General features: G+C 41.7%; 1 protein-coding gene across 9 annotated transcripts in view; it reads right to left on the reverse strand.

Annotated features, from left to right (window-relative positions):
* The window catches only part of PHF20 (PHD finger protein 20), a 167,523-nt gene that overhangs the window by 99,762 nt on the left and 55,890 nt on the right, over nt 1-11,871 (reverse strand). For 8 of the 9 annotated variants that reach the window (XM_032295092.1, XM_032295087.1, XM_032295091.1 and 5 more), the window contains one exon: nt 2,121-2,292. In XM_032295092.1, the coding sequence (XP_032150983.1) occupies nt 2,121-2,292 (172 nt within the window). Of the gene's footprint in view, nt 1-2,120; nt 2,293-3,256; nt 4,938-11,871 lie in introns of those variants that run through there. The other variant, XM_032295095.1, reaches the window with a different exon arrangement.

An 11,871-nucleotide genomic window follows, 5' to 3' on the forward strand; every position in this document is an offset into this window, starting at 1 on the left:
GAAGGAAGGAAGGAAGGAAGGAAGGAAGGAAGGAAGGAAGGAAGGAAGAAAAAAGAACATAGAAGGCAGGGCTGAGTTAGTTCCAGAAGTGGCAGGACCATTATGGATGTCTCAATGCCTGTTTAAAAACCTTAAAACTGGCCAGGCACAAGGGTGCACATCTATAATCCCAGCACTTTGGGAGGTAGGAAGGACCTTCCTTCTTTGTCAAAAAGACTCCTTAAGGCCAGGAGTTCAAGGCCAGCCTGGGCAACATAATAAGACCCTGCCTCTACAAAAAATTTTTAAAAACTAGCCAGGCTCTGCAGGAATTCAATGTGGATGCCCAAAGAAAAAGAAAGACTAGCCAGGCACAGTGGCACATGCCTATAGTCCCAGCTACTTAGGAGGCTGAGGAAGGAGGACTGCTTGATCCCAGGAGGTCAAGGCTACATTGAGCCAAGACTGCACCACTGCACTCCAGACTGGGCAACAGAACAAGAAAACATCTCTTTTAAAAAAACAAAAAAAGGTTCATGCTCAAGCCTGCTCCCACTGTGGAGTGTACTTTCATTTCAGTAAATCTGTGCTTTCATTGCTTAAAACAAAACAAATTTTTTTAAAAAACCTTAAAACTAATACTTCATACTGCATTTTGAAGTCAGTAAAAGCTCCAGGCATAGAGATAAAATTTAGAAAAATGGAATACAGTCAATTTCAAGTTCTTTGAGGGCTTATGAAAGACTCTGCAGGCCAAGCTTAATCCTAGCACCTTGAGAGACCAAGGCAGGAGGATCGCTTGAGCCCAGGAGTTCAAAACCGGCCTATGCAACAATGCAAGACCCTGTCTCTACAAAGAAAATTTAAAAATCAGTCGAGTGTGGTGGGCCTGTGGTCCCAGCTACTCAGGAGGCTGAGGTAGAAGGATCTCTGGAGCCTGGGAGGTTGAGGCTGCAGTAAGCCATGATTGCATCACTGCATTCCACTATGGGCAACAGAGTAAGACCTTGTCTCAAAAGAAATAAAAAGATCTTGCATATGAAACTAGTACAATGCTCTACATGGAATGATCACTTTTTTTTTTTTTTAAAGACAGTCTCACTTGGGCTGGAGTGCAGTGGTGCAATCTTGGCTCACTGCAACCTCCACCTCCTGGGTTCAAGCGATTCTCCTGCTTCCGCCTCCTGAGTAGCTGGGATTATAGGTGCCCACCACTATGTCCAGCTAATTTGTTTATATTTTTAGTAGAGAAGGGGCTTTACCATGTTGGCCAGGCTGGTCTCAAACTCCTAACCTTGTTATTTGCCTGCCGAAGCTTCCCAAAGTGCTGGGATTACAAGCGTGAGCCACCACACCTGGCCGGAATGATCACTTAACAAAAGATCAGACAGCACATCAGATTAATAAATGATCCAGATGTCTAGAATATACAGTTGATCTAGAAATCATTCGTTAACTTATTCAACAGATATTTACTGAAGATCTACTATGTGCCAGGCAGTGTTCTAGAAGTTAGGGACACAGTGCTATAAAAGAGAAATAAAGGCCCCATTCATCATCAATATAGCCTCAACCAAGTTAGTTTATGAGCTGTCATTTCTTTTTTTTTCCCCCCCACCCAAATCTCATTTTGCATAGGAGCTGTCATTTCAATCACATCATCCAAACATGAAAACTGGGATTCTGGCTAAGCGCGGTGGCTCACACCTGTAATCCCAACACTTTGGGAGGCCAAGGCAGGCAGATCGCTTGAAGTCAGGAGTTCAAGACCAGCCTGGCCAACATGGCGAAACTCTGTCTCTACTAAAAATACAAAAATTAGCTGTGGTGGGCACCTGTAATCCCAGCTACTTGGGAGGCTAAGGTACAAGACTTGCTAGAGCCTGAGAGGTGGAGGTTGCAGTGAGCAGAGATTGCCCCACTGTACTCCAGTCTGGGTAACAGAGCAACACTCCGTCTCAAAAAGAAAAAAAAAAAAAAAGGATTCTGCAAGAGCCCCAGGTGTCATAGAGATCTCAGGGCTACAACTATAGGCCTAAATAAGAACTGGTCCCTGCTGCTACTGAACATCAAAGGCTGAAACACAAACAGCCCAATAGCTGACCCTGAGTACTACAGAACTTCCCAGATTTGTTACTCACAGAAGATCCATCCTCTTCATGTAAGCCCTCTTTCCTCAGCTGTATTTTCTCTAAAGGGCGTAAATAAGGACTGTCCCAGCAGAACCACTCGTCATAACGATGGTTCCAACGCTTGAAATGGATGAGTACTTTTCCTTCCTCGTAGTCAATGTCTTCTATGTGAGCTGGATACCTGAGTCAGGAAAAAAAAAATTGACATTCCTTTAATACCCACCCAAAATATCCAAATATCCATAATGGTACATTTCTAAACCTTTTCCCAAAGGGGAAGGTTACCAGGCCTACTATTTAGACACTCTGTGTAATTGGGTCAAATCACAAATTATGGAGGGTAACAGATTTGAGGTCCAAATCCAAACCTGCATATTCCTTAGTTTATGAACTATTAAATTAAACGTTCAGAGTCTGAGTTCCCTCATGTAAAGTGGAAGAAGCACACTGGGTTGTAGTGTGGATTAAACAAGAGGACATATACAAAGGACTTGAGCACACCAGAGGCAGGAAGAAAACATTTAACAACTAGTTTATATTTTACATGTGCCAATAAATCAGAATGACCATGCAACCCAGACTGTATCAGACAGTCTCAATCTTAAGCATTTTGTAAGCTATATAATGGAATACTACTTAGTTATTAAAAAGAACAAGATTATTTTATCTGTCAAGATATGGAAAGCTCTCCCAAGATATACAGTTATATGATGCAGAACATTGTATATGCTAAAGTATTGTTTTGTTTTGTTTTGTTTGTTTGTTTGTTTATTGAGATAGCATCTCAGTCTGTCACCCAGGCAGAAGTTCAATGGCGTGATCTCGGCTCACTGCAACCTCCCTCTCCCTGGCTCAACTGATCCTCCCACCTCAGCCTCCCAAGTAGTTGAGACTACAGGCACACACAACCATACCCAGCTAATTTTCATATTTTCTGTAGAGACAGAGTTTCACTATGTTTCCTAGGCTGGTCTCAAACTCCTGGGCTCAAGCTACCTGCCAACCTCAGCTTCCCAAAATGCTGGAATTACAGCATGAGTCACCACATCTCGTTTATTTTTTAAAGAGGAGAAAAAGGATATGTATTCACATATGCATATACATGAAGTATCTGGAAGGATGCACAAGAAACTAACGATGATTACCTGTGGAAAAGTGGGGTTAGTTCAGTAGATGGTCTCTTTCAACCTCCATTCAACCTTCTTTCTAGATTGAGAGTTGGGAAAATCAACAACTACATTTCCCTGACTTCCTTACAATTGGTAGCCAAGGTCATGAAGACCCTTGGGTTAGTGGCCAGATCCAGTACAAGGCCTATCAAGGTTCCACATAGACGTAAATCATCGGAGTATCCTGTTGAAATGAAGATTCTAATTCAGTATGCCAAGCTAGGGCCTAAGAGGTTTCACATGCTCCCAGATGCCACTGCTGCTGCTGGTTTGCAGTAGCCAGAGCCTAATGTCTAATCATTAGTTTCATGTGTATCAAGCAGCAGTAGTGCATATGGCAGTGCCAGCAGTGACTTCCTGACCTCTAGATCACAGCTGTAATTATGGGCCTTTCAAAATGATATTCTAAGGGCAGCCTCCTTGAGTCCCACTCTTCCAGCCCTTCCAACAACTTTATTAAGTACCCAATTTCCTATGTTAAATCCTTTTATGGTTAAAATATTCAGACTGGTTTCTGTTTTCAGCATTTATCCCTGACACAAGAGAGGTACCTGGATGGCAGGGCGGGGGGTGGAGGGGTGGTAGTGGCAAAAATAGGAGGAAGACATTTGCAGTATACCTTATAATACTTTCTTATTTCAGCCATATAAAGGTATTGCTCATTCCAAAAAATAAATGGTTAAAAATAAAAATATTGTATGCAGTTGCTCTCTGAAAACACTTGTATTAATCAAATAGCTATTCTAGATTGAGAAAGTTTACATTCTATCTGTATTTTCTACCTGCAACCTGGTTTGTACTATTTCCTTCCTTTCTCATATCCAGCACCTAGTACAGCGCTGTCCTAATAAACACTTGCTACCTGAATGAACAGTCCTGCTTTCTTGTGTCTGTATACTGTGTACTTTTTAACCCTACATTACCATCCTCTAAGGTAGTTTGCTTGATGTTAACTTATTGCAGTACCTTGTACATACTAGGTAATCAATAAATGTTTAGCAAATGAATTCCACTCTTCTTATTCTTCCCAAAGGTCATGTATTCTGTCAGTTTATTTAATTCCAACATTCTCAGGCTCCAGCAACCTATTCCAATTTCACTCCTCAAGTTCAGGCCCCCTTAATGTGTATATTCCTCACAGAGGGCTGGAAGGGTATGTTTTCCATAATTCCCAATGCTACTATACATGCATTAATTGCTCAAACATATTAACAGATGACATAAAAAACCCTGAAATTAGTCTTCCTACTCAAATCCAACTGACAGTTGCTATAAATACAAGACATCTTGACAGCAGACTGGCTAATTGCCTGATCTGACAAATTAAATACTACAACTGAAGGAGATAAGAGAGTATTCCCCAAATCCACTCCTCTCTGTAAAATGGGGAGAAGGACATGAATATGGCAATTATATATCTCTTGCCCTCTCATTCATTCAGCTTACCTGAGGCTAGTAAACCTGTCTAAAATAGCACAAGCTGTCCTAACATATTCCTATTCAAACCACTTTCTTTAATGGTTTACTATGTCTAGCAACAATTTTCTCACACAGGGTTCTTGGACTAAGGCAGGAAATTTTCTTCACACAGAAATCACTTTTCTTTTTTTGAGACAGGGTCTCGCTCTGTTGCCCAGGCTGGAGTGCAGTGACACAATCATGGCACAGTACAGCTTTGATCTCTTGAGCTCAAGTGATCCTCCACCTCAGCCACCAGAGTAGCTGAGACTTCAGGCTCACACCACATGCCCAGCTAATTTTTTGTTATTTTTTTGTAGAGGTGGAGTCTCACTATGTTGCCCAAGGTCTTGAACTTCTCGGCTCAAGTATCCTCCTGCCTCAGCCTCCCAAAGTGCTGGGATTACAGGCATGAGCCACCATATCCCACTTGAAATCACATTGTTTCTAATTTTTGGTATTTAAATATACCTTTTAAATTAAAACTATAACAAGTGTTTGTTTTTAATACCCTTCCTAATATTACACAGCCTTCAAAAAGAATAAATCAGCTCTATGTACAGACATTAAAAGATCTCTAAGAAATGTTGGGGGTAGGCCGGGTGCGGTGGCTCATGCCTGTAATGCCAACACTTTGGGAGGCCAAGGCGGGTAGATCACGAGGTCAAGAGATCGAGACCATCTTGGCCAACACAGTAAAACCCCGTCTCTACTAAAAATACAAAAAAAAAATTAGCTGGGCATAGTGGCGCTCGCCTGTAGTCCCAGCTACTTGGGAGGCTGAGAGGCAGGAGAATCACTTGAACCCAGGAGGCACAGGTTTCAGTGAGCCAAGATCGCACCACTGCACTCCAGCCTGGCACCTGGTAACAGAGCAAGACTCTGTCTCAAAAAAAAAAAAAAAAAGAAAGAAAGAAAGAAATGTGGGGAGTAAACATAAGATGTCAAACAGTATTTGAACGCACTACCATTTATGTGGGGGAGGGAGAGAGCCAATACAGTCATACTGTTTTTAAATGTGTGGGCTATCTCAGGAAGGACGATCAAGTAACCAGGTTTGCCTCCTGGGAGGGGAATCGGATAGTTTTAAGGAATTGGAAAGGAAGTATGAGACTTATTTTATTCACCATACATCTTTTTGGACATTTTGAATGCTGTACTACGAGCACATATTAACTATAAAAAGTACATAACTATGTACTTATTTTAAATGTCCTTATTTGGCAAAATTAAAAGTTGGCAACCTCAGGGCAAACCTTAAATTCTTTTGAACATGTATTGGTCAGAAGTCAGGATTCACAGAATCAAGTGTGAACTCCTAGGCCAGCAACTCCATCGCTCTGAAGGGTCTTTAGGTCCTCAGCTAATGTAATACTTCTCCCTATGCTGTGAGTTGTTGACAAAGAAAATTAAAAAAAAATAAAATAAAAGCTTCTCCCTCATTCAAAAAATTTTTACTGAGCACATGAATCCCACTCTCTGCTGACCTAAACAAACCCCTCCAAGAGGCTCAACAGTAAGTAGCCAAGGGACAAAGTTTTCAAAAGAGAAAGTTGTCCTCCCCACTTCCCTAAAGTGTGACAAAGATGCCAAGTTACTTATGGTGGTGGGGACCTAATCACATTTCAGAGAAGAGGGAGGCTGCAAAAACCATCTTAGACATCAACCTGGTAAGACTTAGTGGATCACAAATGCTACCTGCCTTAGGGACAACTTAGCTTCATCAGTCAACAAGAATTTATTAAGTGCTTTTGATCTGACTAATCAATTCTAGGTCTTGGAAAGGATTATACAAACATGTGTTCTGGCCCCTGCCCTTGAGAAGAACTAGACAAATAAAGGAATTAGGCTTTATAACTTTTAGGCTGAACCACATTTAATTGCTGATAATCAACTGCTTTTTTACCTACCAAAACAGCAATTTTATCTGGTTCAACCCAAATATTTGGATAACCACAAAGCAGGCTGAAGACAATGAGGCAAGGTTAACAAAGGAGATATGAATGGAATTTGTACAGGTAGAAAAAGGAAGAGAGAATTTCTAGCTTTCACGTGCAATTAACAGCCACTGATGAGACTCGAATTTCCAAACTAACTTTGCAGCTGGGAGTTACATTTCTAACCAATGGGAATATTAACCAGAAAGGGGAAGATAATCAAACTAATAACAAAAATCAACTTTTGGAAGGAGACAGGGACTAAGAATAGCAAAGAGATTTTTGCTATAGTGTGAATTTTACAAAGATTTAGTCAACTATTACTTGTGTAGGTAAAAAATACTTTTTTGTTGTTTTTTTTGTTTTTTTTTTGAGACAGGGTCTTACTCTGTCAGAGTACAGTGGTGCAATTTTCACTTACTACAGTCTCACCCTCCCGGGCTCAGGTGATCCACCTCAGCCTCCTGAGTAGCTGGGACTACGGACTCACACCACCATGCTTGGCTAATTTATTTTATTTATTTTTTTTTGGTATTTTTTGTAGAGGCAGGGTTTTGCCATGTTGCTCAGGCTGATCTCAAATTCCTGGGCTCAAGAGATCCACTGGCCTTGGCCTCCAAAAGTGCTAGGATTACAGGCTTGAGCCACTGCACCTGGCCAAAAAATACATACTTTCAAATTAAAAGTTTTTTTTTTTTTTTTTTTCCATTTCCACAATCAAATCAATGGTATTGCATAAATTAAAAGTTTTTAAAATTTTTTTAAAGTTATCAACTGATAGTTTCATGAATATTACGTTTATGTGCTGCTATGGCACGCCCACAAAATGGCATATTACATGGCCATAAGAAAGAATGAAGACAGACTATATGAACTGATATGAAAAGATTTCCGTGACACATTAAGTTTTTCAAAAACAAGCTACAGAATAGTACATATTTTATGATACCTTTTGTGTTGTAAAAGAGGAAAATAAGAATATTAGCTGGGGCATGGTCGTTCATATCTATAATCCCAGCACTTCTCGTCTCCCAAGATGAGAAGAATCACTTAAAGCCAGGAGTTTGAGATCAGCCTGAGCAACACAGCAAGACCCCATTTCTAAAAAAAAAAGTTAAAAAAAAAATTATCTAGGAGTAGTGGTGTGCACCTGTTGTCCCAGCTACTCACTCAGAAGACTGAGGGGGGAGGATCACTTGAGCCCAAGAGTTCAAAGCTGCAGTGAGCTATAATTGTGCTACTGCACTCTACCCTGGGGACAGAGTGAGATCCCATTTCAAAAAAACAGTAATAATAAATTTTAAGAATTTTCAGCCTTTGTCAAGAAGATTATAAAACTTTTTTTTCTTTTTTTTTTTTTTTTGAGATGGAGTCTTGCTCTGTAGCCCAGGCTGGAGTGCAGTGGCACGATCCCGGCTCAATGCAACCTCCACCTCTTGGGTCCTGGTTCAAGCAATTCTCCTACCTCAGCCTCCCAAGTAGCTGGGATTACAGGCACGATCTTTTCTTTATTCGTTTTTTTGAGACAGACTCTCGCTCTGTTGCCAGGCTGGAGTGCAGTGGCGCGATCTCAGCTCACTGAAACCTCTGCCTCCCAGGTTCAAGCGATTCTCCTTCTTCAGCCTCCTGAGTAGCTGGGATGACAGGCATGTGCCACCACGCCCAGCTAATTTTTGTATTTTTAGTAGAGACAGGGTTTCACCATGTTGGCCAGGATGGCCTGCATCTCTTGACCTTGTGATCCGCCCGACTTGGCCTCCCAAAGCACTGAGATTACAGGCGTGAGCCACCGTGTCCAGCCAACTTTTATCTTTTTTTTTTTTTTTTGAGACAAAGTCTCACGCTTGTCACCAAGGCTGAATGCAGTGGCATGATCTCAGCTCACTGCAACCTCTGCCTCCCAGGTTCAAGCAATTCTCCCACCTCAGCCTCCCGAGTAGCTGGGACTACAGGTGCACACCACCATACCTAGCTAATTTTTTTGTATTTTTAGTAGAGATGGGTTTCTCCGTGTTGGCCAGTCTAGTCTCAAATTCCTGACCTCAACCGATCTACCCGAATTGGCTTCCCAAAGTGCTGGAATCACATGTGTGGGCCACCGTGCCCAGCCAAATTTTTGTATTTTTAGTAGAGACAGGGTTTCACCATGTCGGCCAGGCTGGTCTCAAACTCCCAACCTCAGGCAATCCACCCACCTTGGCTTCCCAAAGTCCTGTGATTATAGGTGTGAGCCACTGCACCCAGCCTCTTTTATTCTATAAAGAATTAATAGATTTCTTAAATTTAAGTTATCATTACCCTGCTAGAACAAATTATATTTGGTTTCACTCATCATTCATTTAATAAGTCTCTACTTGGTGCTCCAGGATTTTATTGACAAGTTTTATACCTCTTTTATAAACGAGATCTGCCCAAGTTTCCTTGTATTATGCCCTTCCTGCCCAGTTTCAGTATTAGGCTATGTTAATCTCATAGAACAAAATGGAATGCTTTATTTCATTTTCTATTAAACCACCTACACTGAGGGCCTTCTCAGAAGGTAGTTCTTTTTTTTTTTTTTTTTTTTTTTTTTGAGACGGAGTTTCGCTCTTGTTACCCAGGCTGGAGTGCAATGGCGTGATCTCGGCTCACCGCAACCTCCGCCTCCCGGGTTCAGGCAATTCTCCTGCCCCAGCCTCCTCAGTAGCTGGGATTACAGGCACTCGCCACCATGCCCAGCTAATTTTTTGTATTTTTAGTAGAGACGGGGTTTCACCATGTTGACCAGGATGGTCTCGATCTCTTGACCTCGTGATCCACCCGCCTCGGCCTCCCAAAGTGCTGGGATTACAGGCTTGAGCCACCGCGCCCGGCCGTAGAAGGTAGTTCTTTATCTACCTTTCCCATCATCTCTACAATTGCTAGTCTGATCAAGTTTCCTACCTCTTCTTGAGTCAATTTTTCCTAAACTAATAAGAGTTTAAAATGATAATCAGATACAACTTAAATGTTCAAAAATCACGTTTTCCTTTGAAGAAAGAGTTCAAGACTCAACAGAAATGTTTCAAACTCAAGTTACAAACAAGATTTTTAAATGGCTAACATAAACACAAGGCTGCTAAGCACTTTACAAGGCAGGAACTATGCCTTATTAACTTCATTATTCAACAAACATTCTGGAGTCTATATTATGAGACAAATCGCTAGGTCCTGGAGACACAGAATAATGACCAATCATCAGAGCCCCTAGGGTAGAAAGAGCCCAAAGAGAAGTTTGATAAGCTCCATGGGATTTCCCACTCCTCTCCACAAGCAGAAAGATTAGAAACACTCTGGATCTCTGGAAGAAAAGAGAGAAAAAGAAGCATAGCTCTAGAATGAACCAGGCTGCCTAAATCCCATAACCAGGACTAGAGGGAAGAGAGGCATTATCTCTCCTCCATGTCCAGCCCAGGGTAGACAGTCTGGGTTTCTGCTGCTCTCCCCTGCCCGCTTCTAAAGCACCTGAATAACCCCTCCCAACATTTTTTTTTAAGAGATGGGATGTCACCATGTTGGCCAGGCTGGTCTCGAACTCCTGACCTCAGGAGGTGATCCACCCATCTCAGCCTCCCAAAGTGCTGGGATTACAGACATGAGCCACCACGCCTGGCTCTACCACTCCCACCTTTTTATTTTTATTTTACAGAATCTCACTCCGTCACCCATGATGGAGTGCAGTGACATGATCTCAGCTCACTGCAACCTCTGCCTCTCAGGTTCAAGCGATTCTCCTGCCTCAGCCTCCCGAGTAGCTGGGACTACAGGCACGTGCCACCACACCTGGCTAATTTTTGTATTTTTAGTAGAGATAAGGTTTCACCATGTTGTCCAGGATGATCTTGATCTCCGGATCTCTTGATCTGCCAGCCTTGGCTACCCAAAGTGCTGGCATAAGCCACCACAACTGGCCTATTTTTATTTTTTACTTCATTCTAGAGCCGACATTAAGCTTTTTCATCAGAGTCCCATTTTTACTAACTAGAGGGTTGGGAAAGGCTTCAGAGAAGTCTTAGCCTTTGGATCAAACCTTCAGAGATCAAGAGTCTAAATCTTCCCCAAAGTATCCTACATATATTAGACATTCAATAAAAGTTCATCAGATGTACTTTTTAAAAAGATTTGGAGGCACAAAACAGCAATAGGAATACATAAACAAACCAAGATGAATCATCAAAATAAACCAGTGATATCCATGTTGTAGATATCAACAGAACAAACATACCCCAATATGGGAACTGTCAATTTGGAGGGGATATACGCACATGGTGATCGCCATGACAAAATTCGTCACAAAACTGTTTTCCAAAGGCCAAACAGTATGAAAAACTCTTTTTTTTCTTTTATCTTTTAAAAAAAAATTTTTTTATTTTTTTTTAGAGATGGGGTTTCACCATGTTGGCCAGGATGGTCTCAATCTCTTTATCTCATGGTCAGCCTGCCTCAGCCTCCCAAAGTGCTGGGATTACAGGTGTGAGCCACTGCACTGGCCAAAAAACTCTTTAATCTAAAATTCAACCTGGTCTTTGTTGGTTGTAAAGGTGGGGGGGAGCAAAAATAAATAAATAAATAAATAATGAAAAAATAATTCAATTTGGAGAGGACAGATGAGCAAACATTCATAATAAACAAGGTTACCATAACGAGCTTAATTTAAGAAAGTAGTATAACTGGTCACTAGGCCACCCAAGAAGCCACAAAAGACCAGTATAGCCAGTGTCAAATGGAAAAGGATAAGGAGAATGAACAGAAATCAGCAGAAGAAAAATTCATTGAACCATAATTCCACAGGCATTTTCTGAGTACCTACTCTGGGCCAAGGAGTATACCAGGGTTTAGAAATACAGAACCAGCCATGCGCAGTGGCTCACGCCTGTAATCCCAGCACTTTGGGAGGCCAAGGCAGGTGGATCATGAGATCAGGAGTTTGAGACCCGCCTGGCCAACATGGTAAAACCCTGTCTCTACCAAAAATACAAAAATTAGCTGGGCATGGTGGCAGGTGCCTGTAAGCCCAGCTACTTGGGAGGCTGAAAAAGGAGAATCTCTTGATCCCAGGAGGCAGAGGTTGCAGTGAGCCAAGATCACACCATTGCACTCCAGCCTGAGTGACAGAGCAAGACTTCGTCTCAAAAAAAAAGAATAAGAAAAAAAGAAATACAGAACCAAATCTTTTTT

Source organism: Sapajus apella, unplaced genomic scaffold (assembly GCF_009761245.1).
Source record: "Sapajus apella isolate SASKATOON/1434 unplaced genomic scaffold, GSC_monkey_1.0 scaffold33, whole genome shotgun sequence".
Classification (NCBI taxonomy): Eukaryota; Metazoa; Chordata; class Mammalia; order Primates; family Cebidae; genus Sapajus; species Sapajus apella.